This window comes from Tachypleus tridentatus, chromosome 9 (genome assembly GCF_004210375.1).
Source record: "Tachypleus tridentatus isolate NWPU-2018 chromosome 9, ASM421037v1, whole genome shotgun sequence".
Lineage (NCBI taxonomy): Eukaryota > Metazoa > Arthropoda > Merostomata > Xiphosura > Limulidae > Tachypleus > Tachypleus tridentatus.
This window is the reverse complement of record NC_134833.1, coordinates 115,572,343-115,592,397: the sequence shown is the minus strand read 5'-3', so window position 1 is coordinate 115,592,397 and position 20,055 is coordinate 115,572,343. Positions and strand designations below refer to the sequence as shown.

The window sequence follows — 20,055 nt, the reverse complement described above, 5'->3', positions numbered from 1 at the left end:
TGAAAAAAATTCTCAAATGAGAAGTTAAACACCAGCAGGATAAATTTAGTGTATTTTATTGTTTTGATGATAATTGTCAATACCAATGTTTTGTTGCATTACGTCAGTAACAGACTGTTAGAATTTGGAACAAGTGACTGTGCAGCTTTGAGAAACAGATGTTTTGTGGTGTTTACTGAATAATGAAATACACTTAAACCTACTTATTATTTTGTTAATTATCTGATCAATTTATATAGGAGAAGATGCTTGACAGCATGGTTATGAGTCGTGACATGGAGGACATTGAGGTGATGAAACATCGTTTTGAGGGATTTGAACAAGAGATGAATTCCAATGCCTCTAGAGTTGCTGTAGTTAATCAGCTAGCTCGACAACTTCTTCATGTTGAACACCCTAATTCTGAGGAAATAACAGCAAGGCAGAACCAGCTTAATCAGAAGTATGAACTGTATTAAATTGATATTACATAATTGAGATTAAATTGAAAGAAAAGAAATGCACCACAGTAAGTGCTTCATGGAAATCAATACACAACTTCAAACAACATGATCACAGATAATAACTTGTTGACAAATGTTTCATGCATGGATAGCCTGTTGCCCCAGTATAAAAACTGTTCAGCAATTTATGTAACATACTTCTAATTAAGTATTATAAAATCAAGTTAAATATCATATTACCATTGTAAAAACATAGAAAATATGTTTTTCTCTGAGGTAAAGTGTAATTTTTTTCTTAACTTGTACTTGCCAGTTTATTCGTGAACACTTTTACATACAATCTTGACAGTGTACTGTGCCCATTATATGAGCTTTACACTAAGTCGCTGCTCTTCTTCTTTCAAATAATCTTGTCAGCATACAAACTATCTGAATTAAAATAAATATCCTGGATGTTGGTATCATTAAATACAGATTGCATCTTGTATATATTAGTGAAGATTGTAATGTGTGGAATGTCTTTTGAACTTACAACTTTTAAATAAAGTAAGACGAGTGAAATTAAAAATAAATTTAACTGAACTCTTAATTCATTATGGTATCTGGGTCCTTGAAAAACAATATCTTAAAATACACACATTCTAGCCAGAGCTCGCAGCTAGGTTTAGTAGAAATGAAAGTTTGTTTGGCTGTTTTTTTTTTAGAGTAAATTTGTAATATGTTTTTGTATTGTATATTTATAGAAATCTATTATGTTTAACTTAATTTTTCTGTTATTTTGTATGTGTGTTACAGGTATGACATCTGACATTGAAAAAAATATTGTGTAAATGGATCATTATTCAGTATCATTTATTCAGAATTATTGTTTAATATTCTTATGGTAGAATAATTTTCATTGAACATTTTGTTATTGTAGTAGATAAACTTTTGGCAGACAAAAATATGCTTTTTGTGTCTAAGAATATTCAGTAATCTTTGCGTTCTTATTTTAATGAGGGTTGTATTAAATGTTGTGTACATGTGTGATAAACAAAAGAACAAGGTGTTCTAAGAAAAACAAAATTGAATAAATAATAAAGTACACTAAACTGTTGTAAGTTATTGTGTGTGTGAGAAACTTATTAAATAGTATACTGTTAGGTTTGTGTTAAACGGACTGTTAAACCTAAATTCAGAAATAAATTAACAGGCTGACCATTTCAATTATGAACAGAATCAGAGCTAGAGACTTGGATAAATATTGGAGATAAGTTGAACTTTCTGGTAAAAGTTCATTCAAACAAGTCAACTTAAAGGATAAAATGTTTCAAGTATTTTCGTTTTGTTTGTTTTGTATTTACAGAACATGTAAGAGAATTGTGGAAAAGATAAAAAACAAAAAAACTTTTGACCAAAAGGTATTAGATACAGCAATTCTTTCAGAATAATGTAGCAAATGAAGTAGTGTAGTTCTGTATAAATGAATAAGTAGTCTAATAAGTTTTTAGCCATAACATCAAAACCAATTCGTACTAGTGTTTAATTGTTAGGAATGTAGAAAAAATACTGCAGAACTATGTAACACACAGTCAGAGTATTTGAGGATCATGTTTAGATCATTTGCTGTTTGACTTTGTTTATTAAGGTGGGCTGCACTGTCTGAAAAGGCTGGTCACAAACGAGAAGAGATCAACTTGGCTCATGGAGTTCAAACTTTCCATATTGAATGTAGAGAAACAATTGTAAGTAAACAAGAAAAAGTGATAAAATACATTTTTATTTGTGCTTATGATTTTGCTAGAGTACCACTGAAATATTTTGATGGTGTATTTTTGGTTGTCTACTAAGTTATTAAAATGTTTAGAGCTGGATTGAAGAGAAGACTAAGCTCCTGCAGGCTACAGAGGAACTGGGTAATGATCTTACAGGCATCATGACACTTCAGAGACGACTAAGTGGAATGGAAAGGGACTTGGCTGCCATTCAAGCTAAGGTACACAGTGAGAATTGTAATTTTGTGGTTGATGTGAAAAACTTGAAATATGTTAAAATCTCTTAAATTTTTATTTTAGCTCATGAATACACACAGGAAATTGTTTTACTCTAAAATTGATATTTATACATCACAACTTTATAAGCATGTTTATTGTTAGAAGGAGCACTTTTAATTTGATTTTTTTTTTTAAATTACTTAAGGTCACAGGTAAGGTTGATTATATAATCATTAACTGGGTTTAATAAAAGCATAGTTAGAAAATAAAATTTTTTTTTTTTGTAAATGTCTTTTTGTGATCAACTTCTTTGTGCTTTGAAGATTGCAAAACAGTAGTGGAAATGTGTGTCAAAATTTATTTGTTGTTTTTAAAGTTGGACTCGCTGGAAAAAGAAGCAGAGAATATTCAAAAAGATAATCCAGAGGTATGAATTAGTTTTGCACTTTTTATATGTTGTGTGTTAAATATCTTATTAAAGTCTTCTTATGTTTTACTTCATCTGCTGTGTTTGTTGCATCTAAAAACTGATGTCCATAGTGTTGCTTCAAACATTTGTAATTTAATATTCAGAAACTGATATTTAATTATTTTTGTTTATGGATTAAAGGATTTCTTCAGTATGTTTTAATTTTTCACAGTACAAGATATTTTGAGCTAAAAAATATGATATTGGTAAACATTTTTTATGATGAAAAAAAAAGCTATGAACATTATATAGGAAAAAACAGACTTGTTTAGATGCAAGTTTTATGCATTTAAATAAACCAAAATATGCTGAAAACTTTAGTTTTCATTCTTGTAAGAAGGACATTCGTGAATTATGTAATTCAGTAAAAATTAGTGGTAAGTTATAATTTAATCTTTCTTCAACTACTAGTGTAGATGATCATTTAGCATTTGTAAACGTGCAATAATTTTTTTGTACATTTACAATTATCTTATGATGAAGGAAGCGGAATCTATCCGTGAAAGGATTGTCCAGATCAAAGAAGTTTGGGAAAATCTTACACGTTTGGTAAGTGTTTTTTTATATAGAGCCACCCATCAACATTTTTTTAATGAATATCCTATCAAACCTACAGTTTCAGGTTTAATCATATAATCTAAACAAAGAGATTTTAACATTAATTCTCTTTTTCATAGATTACTCTTACTAATAGAGCCATTTTACAGTAAAGAAACTACAAGGGAGGAAAGAAAGTATAACATTACAATATATTATAACCATAAAAAAATTCAAACCATAAACCAAGACACTATAAACAATAAACATTAACATAATTTATATTTAAATATGCTGCACATAAAAAAGGGGGAGATCCTAGGGTACAAGCTGCAACATGGGATTACAAAATGTATCTTAGATTTTGAAGGTGACTGAAAAGGTAGGACCCACATTAATGTAAGGACACACCATCTATCAGTCTTAACCTCCAATTTGCTAGTCTCGCATAAGAAAATTAGGAGAGTGAGATGTGGCCCACAATATCCCACATCTGTATCGCCCTTCACTGCCTGCAGACAGTTGTAGAAAGGTGACTGCTCTCCCAAGTTAGAATAAGAAAAAGATAAATATAAAATGATGAAGAAAAAAAGAGATAAAAATGAAAATAATATACTACTATTTTCTGGCTAGTAAGATAAAACTTACCTCTTGAAGTTAGCATTCCTGCTCTTAATATGGTAGAGGCACTATTTAACACAATATCAGCAAAGTGACAGTTTACTGTGACTGTTGTGCTTTTATATGCAGTTTAAGGTGTACACCTTTAGATTAACCTATTTTTAACAAAACAAGGTTTAGTAAGTTTTGATAGAATTTCTCTGATTTTATTTTCTTTATTTATTTCATACATTTTTGTATTTATTACAGAATAATTTAATTTTATCTAAACTTTTTGTATTAAATTCATTAGCTATTAATTCGTGTATCAGTATATCAACATTTATTAATAAAGTATTGTAATTTATTACAAACTTTACAACACCTGAATAACTGCAAAGTTATAATGTTTATAATAGATGGGTATGGCACATTACTATGTAAGGAGGGTAAACCATAAATTGGAAAATCAAAATGTTTTATCAAATATATTTATTGATATCCTTTTTATCAATTACTTTAACTTCTAAATCTTTTCATCTGTATTAGAAATTGAAAATACTTCAATTTCTAATTCTTTTGGGTAAGTGGTGTCATTAACATTACATATTTCAGAATTATTTATGTTGATTAAATTATTAAAATATCTAAGTTAAAGTAAAAATATCTGGATTTGTATAGTTTTCAGTAAATATATTTATCAATAGGAACTGTAACATATTTTTCTTGCTGTTCTTTAATCTTATTTTTTAGCTGATTAAATGATAAATCTGTGGGTTTTTTTTTTTTTAAATTTATGTAGGATAATTTTAAGTACATATCAACCTAGATTGTTTTCAGAATGGAATTTATAAGCTGTAGTATCATTAAGTTTTAAAATATTTTCACTAATATTTTTTCTGGATATTTTTAGAATATTATTTTTATTGTATTTTGTTGCTATTCTGTGTTTACTTCATTTTTTGATTATTTCACATATTTTGTCTCATAACTTTTATAAGCAGTCCTTCCTCATGATTTTGTTTATTCATTTAACTTCATTTAGGTATAAATTATTTAATTTCACTGATATATATATGTCTTTGAAATTTTTTCTCACAAAATGTGATTGGAATTTGCTATTATTATTTGTGCAAATAACTTCATTAAATTTTTTTCCAGCTTAAAGATCGTGACTCAAAGTTGGAAGAGGCTGGAGATTTGCATCGCTTCCTCCGTGACCTGGACCACTTCCAAGCTTGGCTTACAAAGACTCAAACAGATGTGGCATCAGAAGACATTCCCTCAAACTTGGCAGAGGCTGAGAAGCTACTGAGCCAGCACCAACAGATTAAGGAAGAGATCGATAATTATACGGAGGACTATAAAAACATGATGGAGTATGGAGAGCAAATCACACAAGATCAGACTGATCCACAGTATATGTTCTTGCGTGAGGTAGTGTACACTGGAGTTTAGTAAATATTATTAACCTCTTTTATGCTATAAGATAACTGAATGGAAAATGTTCAAGATATTTTGAGTTTTTTTACTAAAAGAGACTTCACTGTTTAAATATTTCTTTAATAAAATATTTGACTGCTTTTATAATGTAGGTGGGAATTATATTGACAAGTAAGTTTGGGAATAATCTAGAATAACACATTTGATATGTTTCAGGTAGACATTCTATAACATTTTTGTTGCTGTTGTTTTCTAAGTACAGAATATGCCGTGTTGAACATAGTATGCTTTTGTCTTTGCTTCCAGCGTCTACGAGCTCTCCAGGATGGGTGGACAGAACTTCAGAAGATGTGGGAGAATAGACAACAACTATTGTCCCAGAGTTTGAACCTCCAGATGTGCATGAGGGATGGCAAACAGGCAGAAGTACTTCTTAACCAACAAGAACATTATCTCTTCAAGGATGAAACTCCTGTGAGTGGTTCTACATTAACATGTGTATTTATATTTATGTGATAGTGTGTATGTAAATAAAGCTCAAAGAAAAAATAGATCAAATGTAGTTAGAAAATTATTTAAAATATATGGTTTATTAACAAATTTATTGCATTAAGAATGAATTAAAATCTGTGCAATGAATGATTGAGAATGTGAGAATGCACATTTGAACCTATTTGTTATGTGGCAAGTATGTGAAATTATGTTTGACTACAGATCTTGTGAATGCTTTTGCTCATTTTTTTTTTTCTCTCTGTCAGGTAAAAACGGTTTGGGTAAATATTAATTTGTTAACTTTAGGTGATACTGAAAGATAAAATGTAATATGTATGACTTTAAAAGATGAATAAGCAGTTCACCAGCAAATCCTAAAGCTATTATTTCTTATAGACAAGTCTTGAACAGGCTGAGAATATGATTAAAGATCACGAGGCTTTCTTAACAACAATGGAAGCCAATGATGAGAAAATTAACTCTGTCATCCAGTTTTCTCAGCGCTTATGTGATGAAGGTCATTTTGCAGAAGATAAAATACGCAAGAAAGCTGAAAATATTGCTGAAAGGTTTGTATTTGTAACATCCTTCCATCTAACTTATACTGCTTGTTAGGTCCGACTAGTGTTGGCTTTGTTGAAGTTATAGTCAAAAGATAATAAATTTTGTGTTTTATAATTCAAGTAACATCTAAAATAATTGTAGAAAATAAGAGAACTACTATTACTGTATTTTTCTCTATTTTGTATTGACAATTAAAGTTATTTTGAAAAAACATTGTAACTAATTTTCTTGTACATTACATCAGAGTTTTATGTATTTACTGCAAGGATGCAAAATATTTTGTATAAGAGTTGAGGTTTTAATACAAGCTTGAAAATATGTTGATATAATTTTATTTTATAAGTTTGTGAATATGCAGACGTGATATTTCCTGTTGTTAATTATAGACGAACTGCTAATCGTGAAAGAGCTAATGAACAAATGGAGAAACTTAAGGATCAACTACAACTTCATCAATTCCTTCAAAACTGTGATGAGGTAAACTTAGTTTACTTTCAGTTTCACTAAATAACCAAAAGTTTGTTCAGTAGTAGTAATAGTAGTAGTAGTATAACAGTAATAAAAACTACTGTACAAATATAATTAGTTTACTTTGGTAAGAGTCTTCATTTTTTTGTGTTTGTAGTTATCAGACTGGATGCAGGAGAAATACATTATTGCCCAAGATGAGTCATATAGAAGTGCTAAAACTGTACATAGCAAGTGGACTCGCCACCAAGCCTTTGAGGCTGAGCTTGCATCTAACAAGCATCGATTACTTAAAGTCGATGAGGTGAAATTTGAACTTCATTATGTATTAAATATATTACAATTTATAATGCTGTTTAAACAATTGATTTTAAGTTTTAATACTTTCAGAATTGTTCTTATTATGTTTGTCTTTTTTATATTTATTTTCAAGCTTCTGAAACAGCAGCTCATTGCATATGTTATGCAGCTTATGTGACATATTTTTTATGAGTTTGCCTTTCTTAGCTTGTCTCATGAAACAAGTCGTAATAATTTTTTATGGTTCTAAATTAGATAGTGTATATTTTATAATAGATTGGTCGAGAGCTGATAGCTGAAAAACCTGAAATGAAAGACACTATTGAACCACGGCTCGATGAATTGGCTCAACAGTTTGAAGCATTAGAGAAGATAACTCAAGAAAAAGGCCAGAAATTGTTTGATGCTAACCGACAAGTTTTATATGAACAGACCTGTGATGATATTGATGGATGGATCACAGAACTGGAGAACCAAGTTCTTGCAGCAGAGACGGGTCAAGACTTGACCAGTGTTAACTTAATTCTGCAGAAGCAGCAGGTATGTTGAAGTGAAATAATAATTAGAATAATCAAGTAGTATGTGTAGGGTAAGTTATTGTCTCAAATAAAGTTATTTCAACATAAAATTTACACTTCATTGAAATATTTCAAGATACAAGAAAACAACAAATAAAATATTTATTTTTTAAAGTACGTCATACACATTTTGAATATTTATCAATAAATGTAATTTTGTAAGCTTCAGTTAAAAGGCTTTTTAAGGTTTTTGTGATTAAGTATCAAAGCAATATTCATTCATAATTATGGTTTCTGTTTTTAGTGATACGTTTCAGCATACATTTGTGTGGTCAACCTAGAATTTTTATTACAAAAGGAGAGTTTTTGTTTTAAAAGTAATGAGCCCCTTTGAACTATTTCCTATTTAATTATGAATTAATGAAGAATAGTAATAATAAAATCAAATGCAGTATTGTCATGTGTTAAATCTCTGATTTTTCAATATTGTTTTGAAAGCAGTAATAGGAACTAACATATTTGTGCATATATACGTGGAAAGCTTTTTAAACTGTATTTAGTTTTACTCAAATGAACTTAGTCGTAGAAGAGTATAACCAATTTGACCATATGAGCATGGGAAATTTTAAACTTTGTCAAATTCTGCAGCACTGAAATTACACATAAGGAAGTATATGTAATCTAAAGGCAGTTATAAATAATACTCTGTATTGCAAAGGGAAATGTATTTTAGGAATGGACCTGTCATCGTTTAGAGCCCTGTCTCAGACAACAGTGTTTAGTTGTTAAGGTTTCATGGATAAATTTCTTCATTTGTTTATGATTGTTATACTGTCATCATTTTGTGTTGTAATTCTTGTAACTCATAAGCAGTCTTTGAAAGCAGCACAAGAATTGGTGCCTCTTACTAAACAGTGATCAATTTGATTTTTTTTTTTTTTTTCTAAGACCATTTGGTTCAAACTGTATTTTGTACTAGAAGTGTTTGGTGAATTTCACATGTTGGGGTATAGGCTTAACCCACTGAGACACCTGCAAGGCCACCAGATTTGTTCAGAACTCTGTATCTAACCTCAAACGTGAGTAGTCTAGGCAAGTCCCTTAACTGTTTTAAATACTTCAAATACATAACACTGAATTTTTACATTGCATAAACTGGTGCATTAAAATGCAAAACTACATCATACTAACACAAAAAAATTGTACATGAATCTTGAGTCTATCCCCAGTGATAGATTTATTATGTGAAGATACAGCAATTTACCAATGGAACATTTCTGATTTCAGATGATAGAGACACAGATGGCAATGAAAGAAAAACAAGTTTCAGAAATTAAAGACCAGGCTGCATACCTTGAGAAAATGGATCCAGACAAAATAGAGGAAATCACAGCTAAAAAACAATATGTGGAAAACAGGTACGATATATTAAACATTATGAATATAGTTAAAAACTGCAATACATAAAATGTTTTATTGGTAACAGTTGTTTAAGAACAAATTGCAAGAGTTTAATAGAACCTTTCTCTCTGTATGTGTGTTTTTATTTTTATTTAAATGAATAGCAACAATGAGTTGTTCGACCTTCAGTTATATTTTATTATACATATAGATGAAATAAAAATATTTCTGGTATTTTTAGATTCCAGAAACTTCAAGCACCATTGCTTGATAGGAAAGAACAACTCCTTAAGAAGAAAGAAGCCTACCAGTTCCGTAGGGATGTGGAAGATGAGAAATTGTGGATTCAAGAAAAGATGCCTTTAGCTACTTCCCCTGATTATGGAAATAGTTTGTTTGGTGTACTGATGCTCAAAAAGAAACATCAGGTAGGCAAATAATTCTTTTGAATTCTATAGTGACAAAGGTATCTTGAAAACTTGGTTATTATAAAACACTGGAGGCCTGGCATGGCCAAGCGCATAAGGCGTGCGACTCGTAATTCGAGGGTCGCGGGTTCGCGCCCGCATCGCGCTAAACATGCTTGCCCTCTCAGCCGTGGGGGTGTATAATGTGACGGTCAATCCCACTATTTGTTGGTAAAAGAGTAGCCCAAAGTTGGCGGTGGGTGGTGATGACTAGCTGCCTTCCCTCTAGTCTTACACTGCTAAATTAGGGACGGCTAGCACAGATAGCCCTCGAGTAGCTTTGTGCGAAATTCCAAAACAAATAAAACACTGGCTCATACAAACTTAAGAGTATTAAGTGAAGATGATGTAAATTAAACTTAGTAATATATTAAATTTTCATATTGCTTCATGGGTATTAAATTCAGTTGGACAGCACCTGTTTGACTTGAACTTGCTGAATTTAGATAATTTGGAAACAAAACAATTTTTGTGGTTATTATTTTAATTTCAAAAATAAGGTTATTTGTAAGCTATTAATTTTTTTTAGCCTTTTTTATTTGTAATTTCCCATGAAGGGATTCAAAAAATTTAAATTACCAAAAGTGCTTGTGATAAACTATGAGCTGAAGTAGTGTTAGTGATTTTTTGTTTAATGAAGATTATTCAGATTTTATTTTTTCCATTAAAATTGATTAATTAATCATACCAATATATTTTTTGATGTGTGCATTTAAATGTTTTATTTTCAACATCTTTTCACAGTCTCTCCGCACAGAAATTGACAATCATGAGCCACGAATAATGAACATATGTGACAATGGAGATAAACTTATAAACGAGGGTCATGAAGATTCTGAAGAATTTAAGAAACTTATTGAAGAACTATTGACTCTGTGGGAAGAACTCAAGAATGCCACTGACAACAGAAAGAAAAAATTGGATGAGTCTGAAAAAGCACACCAGGTATGAGTGTGTGTTTAATCTTTTACATTTAGTTTTTGTAGAGGAAGATAGAACAAAGTATTAACTTTTTATAAGAGGATAATCGATTAACTTCCTATTTTGTGATTAATGATTTGAAATTTTTATTTGTTACCATTGTTGTAACGTTTTTTTTCTTCAGTTTTAATAAAACTTTCTGGTTGTCACAGTAACACTTTTTCACTGTTGTGCTTTAACTGATTTAATAGCAGTTATTTATGTACCAGTTTATAAAAGCTCAATGCAGATTTTTTACTGTAACAGTACTACTTTGATGCCTCTGAGGCTGAAGCATGGATGAGTGAACAGGAATTATATATGATGGTAGAAGACCGTGGTAAAGATGAATTTAGTGCACAGAATCTTATGAAGAAACATCAGTCTCTGGAGAATGAGGTAGAAGATTATGCTGAAACTGTTCGACAGCTTGGTGAAACTGCTAAAGAACTAATTGCAGAAGGCCATCCTGAGAGGTACGTATTTAAATGTTAACCCTTTTTACCTGGTTAACCTTTACTACACAAGAAAAAATATTTTATTGTATTACTTTGAAAATTTTATTGAACTTTTTTGTCTGTTATACTAATTAATATGGCATAAAATTGTAGCTAATGATCCACATTTTAATAGTATTCAAGTTTTAAGTTCTTAATTCTACAAGGAAAATATTTTTAAAAATCCTAAATTTCCCTGAGTATAACTCGTGAAATATTTTCTCTAGGTACCTTTGTTTTTTTCCTTTTATTTTTTCCACCATCCCTTTAAAGAGTAAGAAACTAAACATAAATTACTGGCGAGAGAATTTTCAATGCTTGGATGAACTATAAATTTTGTAGCCTTCAATTTTGTGTGGTTACAGAGCTGTCAATAGAAAATCAGACCCCTCTTGCCACATCCTCTTTTTAGGATATGTTAATAGTTCTCTCTTAAATATAATTATATAATTGATAGAAACTTTCATTTGTCAAATGACATATTGGATAGCATTTATTTATGAGATGGAAATGTGAACCAATGATATATCTCCATGGGATTTTAAAGTGCTTTTGCAAATGACCCAGGAATGACTGGCAAGAACTTAGACTTGCTTTTTTCTGGCTCCTTCCTTTACTAGGTCATCTTCAACAGAGGAGAATTTAATTAGCCACTTTTCTTTGTTAGTTACTTGAGTTTGTGAGCTTTAGTGATATCCTTCTGTTGCATTTGACTCTGTTCTTTCTTTTGGACTTCTAGGATTCTAGATTGTAATATGTGATAACTGTAAACAGATCAGTTTTATTGGTTTCCTTAGTCTCATGACTGTCTTGAGGTATTTATCTCCAATCCATCTTTTGTCTGAAGCCTATAAACGTATCAGCAATTTGACAATGAGTTTGGTATTTTGGTGATGCCTACCTTTGTAAAACTATCTGAAGTTTGTCTTTTTGTTTATTGTTGGGATTTATTTGGTAGAGATATTTTGTTAGAAAGTGTTTACTTACAGGCTTCTGCACTCAAGAAGTTATGGGAAGCTCCTTTTCTTCACCCCATATTATTTCCTGGAGTTTGAGAGATATTAGAATCCCAAATTGATACAGCCAGTTTACATTCTTTATTGTCATTAACTTCTAGCTTTTCTAACTTTGATTTGGGAGTATTGGCCCACTGTTTGTCCCAGTCCCCTCTTTCGGTTCCCAGGCCTATTAGTTCCCATAATAGATTCCATTTCTATTCTTGAGGATCTTTGGCTCAGGTAGACTAATGATAATGGCATCAGCAACTATTACAGGGGATTAGTGGGAATACAATTACATCATATGTCTGGAGTTCTTTCACCAGGGATCCATGGGTACTTCTTGTTCTGGCTTCAAGGTTAGTCATTCAATTCACATCACCTTCTCTGTTGTCTGCTCAACCTGTTGCCTTTTCAACATCCAACAGAGGATACCCTGGCAAGTGGGACTTTTTGTTCCTGAGCCATAAGAGAGTAGTTAGTCAAAAAGGTAGTAGAGAGGGTCAGTTCTACTTTTTTCTATTTGTTTGTTGTACACTAGAAGACAGACTGATTATTCAAACATAAATCTATCTTTGCTCAGCCAGTTTTTAGAACCTCCTCACTTTACAGTGGTATCTTTTGTTAACCTATAATGTTACTTTGCACCAGGACTCTGAATGACCACGTTTGTTATAGATGCTTATCTCTATATTCCTATAGCTGAATCTTCCTGGTTTTTTTTTAAGTCTGTGCACATAGTAGGTGCTGCAGTTCTGGGCTCAGTGTATTGGTCTTGCATCAGCATCTTATGTCTTTTGCAGAGTTGTTCAAACCTTTTCTCATCACCTGCATTCCTTGTATGAATGATTGGCTTCTTCTGGTTCCATGTCATGAGTTAGCAGAACAATACTTTCAGATTCTCCTTTTGGAGGCCAAAAAGTGAGATTTCTTATCAGACTGGAGAAATCTGTTTTGTTACCTATGTTGTATCTTGTCAGTTTGGATGTGTTTGTCAGTACCAACTTAAGTCATGCACAACCAACCCCCTGTCAGGCTTTTTCTTCTGTCTCCTTGTCCTATTGCATGGATGGTTCTCTCTCTTTTGGGGATGTGGCCAACCCTAGAGCCTGTCATTCTTTTGGGACACTCACCTATGAGATCTTTTCAGTGATCACTGCACATTCAGTGGACCATACGTTCCGAACCTTTTGATCATTTTGCCTTGCTACTCAAGAACAATATCGTTCATTGTAAATGGCAGTTGGATTGGAATGATACTACTGTTAGGGTACATTCCACAACCTTATCCTGAAAGCCAGCTGTTCACAGACACATCTTCAGGGATGGGGAGCTTATCTTCAATTTCTGAAGGTCCAGGGTATTGGGGTGAAAATAATTATCTTCCATATCAGTGTTTTCAAACTTCTTGCAGTACACCAGGCAATGGTTCAAGTTCTTTCTATTTTAAAAGGAAAGATGGTTGTGATATATTCTGACAATTTTACAGTGGTATCTCAAACTTTTCGTCAAGGGAAGACACATTCTCAAGACCTTTGTTTTCATACCTTGGACCCTCTGTGCTGGGATCATTCCAATTGTATTAGTCTTTTAGTATGTCATATTCCAGGATGGATGAACTTAATTGCATATCACTTTTCTTGATCCAGCCAGATTCTTCTGACAGAATGAATGCTACATTGCTATGTTTTTTCAGTGTATTTTCTCTCAACGAACAATTCCTTTACAGCTCATTGGAATTCTCAGCTGCAGTTGTTTTGATCTCTGATACTTCATTCTCAAGCATTGGCAGCAGATGCTCTTGGTCAGGACAGGACAGTTTTTTACATCTGTGTGCCTTTCCTAAAGTTCTGACTATAACTTATTCTGCACTTGTTGAGTTCTTTTGGTTGCATCGTATTCACCAGCTCAAGAGGGTGTTCACTTCCATATCTGCTGGAATGTCTTCCTCTTCCATATTGATAATCTCTGAGACATCTTCAATCAGAAATTCTCCACCTCAGTGTTTGGAAACTCATTTTTCATGCTTTGGAAGTTATGTGGTGCTTTGCCCGATTATAAAGGTTTAACTTCTAATGTTTCTTCGTATTTAACTAAATTTGGGCCAACCACAAATGGAATATTTATTGTTAGTAGAGTATTAAAAGGAATTTAAACCTTCTCTATCCAGAAGTTATCTACCATATCCCAATTTCTGACTGTTGTATTTGAGAAAAGTCTTGCTTTGTTTACAGTGGCTTTATATAAGGCATTCTTATCTCTCATTTGTAAATATTTTAAATATCAGAAGTTTTTGAATCCCCAGTTCTATCAGCTGTGTCACTTCTTTATGACTGTTACAATCATGGTCATTTATTATGTTTTTTTAGGGCCTTTTTCAGTTGTTAATTCATTGGTATCCTTCTATTTTCTGTGCTTATCTCCTATTACCTAACAATGTGATTTCACAGATTGATTCACATAACTTACAATGGATTATCATTACATGAAAGGAGTCTTCTGCATGTTGCATCTCACCATATTCATCATATCTCTGTCATTAGCTGACCAATTGAATTGCCCTCTAGAAGACATTGTGCAGGCTGGTATGTGGACTATCCTAGTGATTCCCTGTGTCATTACTTACATAATCTGTCTGTTTCCTGAGAGTTTTCATCTATCTTCTATAACTATTTTAACCACATCTGTTAAACTTTAACCAGAGTAGAGTATTTTCCTTAATCATATACTCTTTTTATTTCCAGGGTCTCTATTTTTCACTGGATCCCACTTTTTGGGGAGTGTTGCTCAAGCAGGTGTGCTTTCTCTTTTTAGTTCTGCACTAGCAACCACTATCACTGTAATTACTACAAGTTGCAAGAGGCTTTGTCAAATTGGGGTGTTCCATCCAACATTTATTTGTCTACCAGATGGTATCACTTTATTGTGGACTGCCATTTATAGGCTATCATAAGTAAAAGCTAAAGGAGATCCTGCTGATCTTCAGGTTGAATAAATCAGAATTGGTTTGCTTTGAAAAATGTAGGGAATTTGGTTCCCTTCTAGCTTATTTTCCAGCGCACTTTTCCTCGGGAGTCCACAATGGAGCTTGGTAGTCCTTACCATTCCCAGTTTCCAGTTGCTAGGGTAGCAGACAGATGTTTTTCCTCCAGAGGGCTTGTATGTGAAGTTGGGAGGGGCTTTCTATTCATGTCCTTATGTTTCTCCCAAATATCAATAGTAATGACATCTGCCTCAACAAGAGGCTACTAGTAATTTTGGTTCAGATTTGACACAAAGCTATCTGGTTGGGGAGTGCATGGCCCTTTTTGTTGATCAGTCTCATGTATGGTTCATTGAAGGAGGTCTGCTATCTCCTTATAATTCCGAACACAGAGTGGTCCCATTATTGGTTCTGGGTTGAATACAGATGCCACATCCTCTCCATAATTCCAAGGGTAAATGGAATACTTCTTGTCCATTTTGTTGGGAGTGAGGATGAATGTTCATAATTCCAGATTGGATGAGTTCTGTTCCTTTGGTTGAGTATGCAAATATATAATCCTGTACTTCTAAGCCTGGGGTGTTGCCTTTTGGGCTTCCTCAGGTGGAGAAGAAAATTTGTTGCTTACTTTCTCCTCATGATTCTGGTGATGTGAAACTCATCACTCAATGGCTACAGGTTGGGATTCAGTCAAAAGTGTATATAACACTGATGTTCAGTATTCCTAGGCACAGATACCACGACCCCTTTAATTCCACCCCTGAGTTATGGAAACTTGGCTTTTTTGTTGAAGCTGGCCAGTGCTGAATATTATTTATTTTATTCCACATTTGATTATAAGAACTGAGTTTCCAGGTGAAGAGCGTACCTCTTCTGGATGCATTGTGTTTCTCGTACTCTACCATTTTTATATTAGTACACTTCTGTTCTATGCAGATTTCTTTTGTATGGAATTTGCCTTCACCAGCCCTTTCACCTCCTCATTGTGGGATTCTAACTATATTATCAATGGATGGTAAGTATAAATATGTTTTGGAAGTTAATATTTTCCTAAACTGAAAATGCATTTCCAGTAATACTTCTGATGCTCTCTCATCACCCTACCTCCCCATTAAAAGTTGGTTTATGCCTTGAAAAATTGACTATCTGTAGAAGTAGAATTGAAGCTGATGGAGAATTTTGCTCATTAAAATTTTTCCTAAAGCATTCAGATGGGCTATAAAAGACTGGAGCAAGTGTTTTCAAACTCTGGAAATGAAGAAATAGCTATATTGTCAGAGGAATGAATATTATTGGAAATACATTTCATTGTAGTAGATATTAATTTTCATTGAATTTTACATTGTAATATTTAGTAATATGGTGGAGTAAAGATAAAAGCTTACCTTAAACTTTGGTTATCCTTTCAAAATGTTCCAGAGATTACTTAAATGAAATTATAAGATGAAGAAAAGTATTTGTAAATTTAAGATGAAAATAACTTTGTAGTCAATTTGTTAATAGTTTGGATGCAAATAACTGCAACAGAAAAATTAACATTTTTAGTAAACCTAACTGTAAAATTATCAATTTTTTTCCCCAAGAAGCATGTGATGTTTAAAAAAATCTTAATTCTTAATGTATCCTCATAAGTGAAATTCCCGACTTGATTTCCACAAATTGCACGAGCCTGCCACGAAAGAGTTAGCATTACTTTAGATAAAGTAATAAAACTGCCTACTTTAACTGCAATTCATCCTCACCCCAAATTGTCAGCATATTTAGAAATAAAACAGATTAAAAACAGAATTTCAAATATATGACCTTCTGTACATGTTTTGTTTCTTCAAGTAGTAAGGGAAATGTAAATCTTGGAATTTGTAATGCAATGAAACTAAATCTATCCAATTTCATTTTTGTTTGTTTTAAACTTCCATGCATCTTAAGCTAACAAAATTATTAAACTATGATGTGAAACCTGTGATTATTTCTTAAAGTTTATTTCTTTAAGTACTTTTCTCCTGTGTACAGATTGCAAATGTGTGAACTTTTATTATGTAAAAACCTTTGTTGATTGTGTGTTTTCAGATAATCAGGCAAACTATATTTTATTTTCTGGATGTTATGTAAAGGTTATTTTATTTTATTGGTTTCCTTTCTTGTTTGTTAATGTGGTTGAAGTAAGTAATTTTAGGATATTTTTCTTTATAAAAGCTCTCATCTGGGTTTTGAAGCTGTCAAATTTTAAGGTGGCTTTGCTTCAGCATAAGCTTAAAAATTAGTGGGTTTTTTTTGAAACAGCTGTATGTAATTTTTAAGAGCTATAAGTAAGATAACTGTATATTGATTCTAACAACAATTTGAAAAATGGTTTTAATCAAATTGGGTAACAACACGACCTCACTAAGTATATGAAACCTTGCTTTGGTTCAGTGATTTATGAGCATGGTGTATTGGTGTATAAGTGTCATATAGCGGATTTTATTTCATTATAAATTGGTAAATTAATTTTTTAAAAAATTCTTCTTAAGATTAAAAAATATTCAATGTTTATGATGCTTTATGTTTGAAAGTTATCTTTTCAAGTTGTTTTGGTTGAGTTATTAATTGTTATTTATTTTAATTCTTTAAAATTCATACGTTTAAAAACAAAGCTTAAACAGGATAAAATCACTAATCAGTAATGTGTTTTTGTTCTCCTTGTTTTCTGATTTGTTGTTATAACTTACACATATGAAGTTTGTTTTTTTTTCCCTTCCCCTTTAGTGATGTTATAGCTGTTCGACAGTCACAGGTAGACAAACTCTATGCAGGGTTGAAAGATCTTGCTCTAGAACGACGTGGCAAACTTGATGAGGCCTTGAAACTTTTCTCTCTTAATCGAGAAGTGGATGATTTGATGCAGTGGATAGCTGAAAGAGAAGTAGTGGCTGGCTCTCATGAACTAGGCCAGGACTATGACCATGTGACAGTAAGTATAACTTAATCCTTATGCACCTAAATACCATACTTCATACTTGGTTATTAATGTTATAATATGATAAATTGTAAACAGCCATTACTAGTACTAAAATAAAATGATTTAGTTGGTGGGAAGTGCCTGTGCACAATATGTCACATGGACTTGTGTTGTACCATAACCTTATTGGTTAAAAAAAGGTTTTTGATAGATGCTGATTGTCATATGTATAACATTAACTTTTGTAAAACTTCCACCTCTGGAAGGAAATTGCTTTAATAACACAATGTAACACAAATTTTGTTCCTGGATAGTATGTTATTTTTTTAATTGTTTGTTGTAAAAGCACAGAAAATAGCCATTATTTCCTTCAAACTATGCCTTTGTGACCTGGGTAATGAAATTTAGAAATTAATCTATTTCCTCTGTAAAAATGGGCAACTTTGCACATTTTCATTTACATAAGGTCCTAATAAAACAACATATGAATCAATAGTTACATGTATTTATACTGAAGTTATACAAAAATGAACAAAAATGTTAAGCAAGTTGTTTTTCAAGATTTGTGACTGTAATGTAAATCACTTTCACATATCAGCCTCCAAATATAATCTCTCATTATGTTTTCATTATTCAAAGTCCAGTATATCTTGGTGGAATGGCTTGCTTCAGCTCCTCTGAGTATGTTCCCATGTACACCTTGAATTTATCAAGATGAATCTCAAGGATATGGACTTTCAGACACATCTTGCAGCCCATTTTGCTGTACTTCTTCACAAAAGCTTCAACTAGTTCCACATAATTTTTGGCCTTGTGATTGCCCAAGAAGCCCTGAACTACTGCAACAAAGCTGCTCAAAGCTTTTTTTCCCTCGTACTGAGCTTCTAGGGGAATTCTGTGCACTCTGGGATCTTCTTTATTTGTGATCTAATGAAGACACCAGCTTTGATCTTTGCCTCAGACAGCTTAGGGAAGAAGTCTTGAAGGCTGCAGACTCATTATCAAGAGCTGTGACAAATTGTTTCATAAGAGTCAATTTTATGTGCAATGGTGGGAACAACACCTTCTGGAGGTCCACTGGTGACTCACATGCGACGTTGTGCCTCCCCACAGAGAACTTGGTCTGTTGTGGCTAGTGCTTCCTGTTGTAGTGTGCTGCAGTGTCCTTGCTGTCCTAAAGGCAAAGATAACAGGGAAACTTGGTAAAGCCTCTTTGGAGACCCATCAGGAATGCCACTGTTTTGAAGTCTTTGATAACCTCCCAGCCATACTCATTGTACTTCAAGGCTTCTAGCAAGGTCTTGATGCTGTTGTATTCTTTGAGGTTCACTGAATGAGCCAGGTGGAGAGATGGGTACTTATTCTCGTTATGGAGCAGTACAGCTTTGAGAGTTCTGGATGAGCTATCAATGATGAGGTACCACTCATTCAGGTTACAGCCAATTTCAGTTGCCTTGCACAGACCAGATACGTTGAGGCAGAAACAGAGCCCATCTTGACAAGTGAAGAAGCTTGAAAAATGTTGGTGACATTTCCTCTGACTTTTGACTTTCATCTAACAAATCCCAATCTTTGAGCCTAGATGTCAGAAGCTTGGCATTTGAATTTGTTAGACCAAAATCTCTGATCAAGTCATTGAGGTATCTTTGATTGGGGTAATATGAGTTTCTCTCACCAGCTGCACCTCTGAAATTGTAATCTGGATCTTCAACATCTACCTCCTCTTCTACTACACTCTGGAAAGTTTTTGAAAATTCATGTAAGTTCAAGAAAATTCTCTATCAGCTACTCAGCACTGAATCTACCTGGAATATTCTCAAAAATGGGTAAATTTGAAAATTTCATTACCCAGGTCACAAAAGCAAAGTTTGAAGAGAAGAATAGGTCTTTTCAATTTATTTTAGGCATAAGCAATTGGGAAATAACACTTTCTACCCAGGAACAAGAAAAAGCAAAAATTGTGTTACGTAGTGTAATTAGAGAACTCTGGATGTAATTTGAAAA

The 20,055-nt window shown here is 32.6% G+C and overlaps 1 protein-coding gene across 11 annotated transcripts in view; it reads left to right on the top strand.

The window, feature by feature from the left end:
- Positions 1-20,055, top strand: part of LOC143226126 (spectrin beta chain-like) — an 82,607-nt gene that overhangs the window by 38,207 nt on the left and 24,345 nt on the right. For all 11 annotated transcript variants that reach the window (XR_013014356.1, XR_013014355.1, XM_076456670.1 and 8 more), the window contains exons 18-33: positions 240-442; positions 2,071-2,167; positions 2,290-2,418; positions 2,793-2,843; positions 3,369-3,434; positions 5,184-5,459; positions 5,772-5,939; positions 6,354-6,526; positions 6,908-6,998; positions 7,147-7,293; positions 7,566-7,829; positions 9,095-9,225; positions 9,450-9,636; positions 10,420-10,620; positions 10,903-11,111; positions 17,859-18,063. Coding sequence is in view for 9 of the 11 variants with exons in the window: in XM_076456670.1 (XP_076312785.1) it covers positions 240-442; positions 2,071-2,167; positions 2,290-2,418; positions 2,793-2,843; positions 3,369-3,434; positions 5,184-5,459; positions 5,772-5,939; positions 6,354-6,526; positions 6,908-6,998; positions 7,147-7,293; positions 7,566-7,829; positions 9,095-9,225; positions 9,450-9,636; positions 10,420-10,620; positions 10,903-11,111; positions 17,859-18,063 (2,598 nt within the window). In the remaining 2 variants the exon portion in view is untranslated. The remainder of the gene's footprint in view (positions 1-239; positions 443-2,070; positions 2,168-2,289; positions 2,419-2,792; positions 2,844-3,368; positions 3,435-5,183; positions 5,460-5,771; positions 5,940-6,353; positions 6,527-6,907; positions 6,999-7,146; positions 7,294-7,565; positions 7,830-9,094; positions 9,226-9,449; positions 9,637-10,419; positions 10,621-10,902; positions 11,112-17,858; positions 18,064-20,055) is intronic.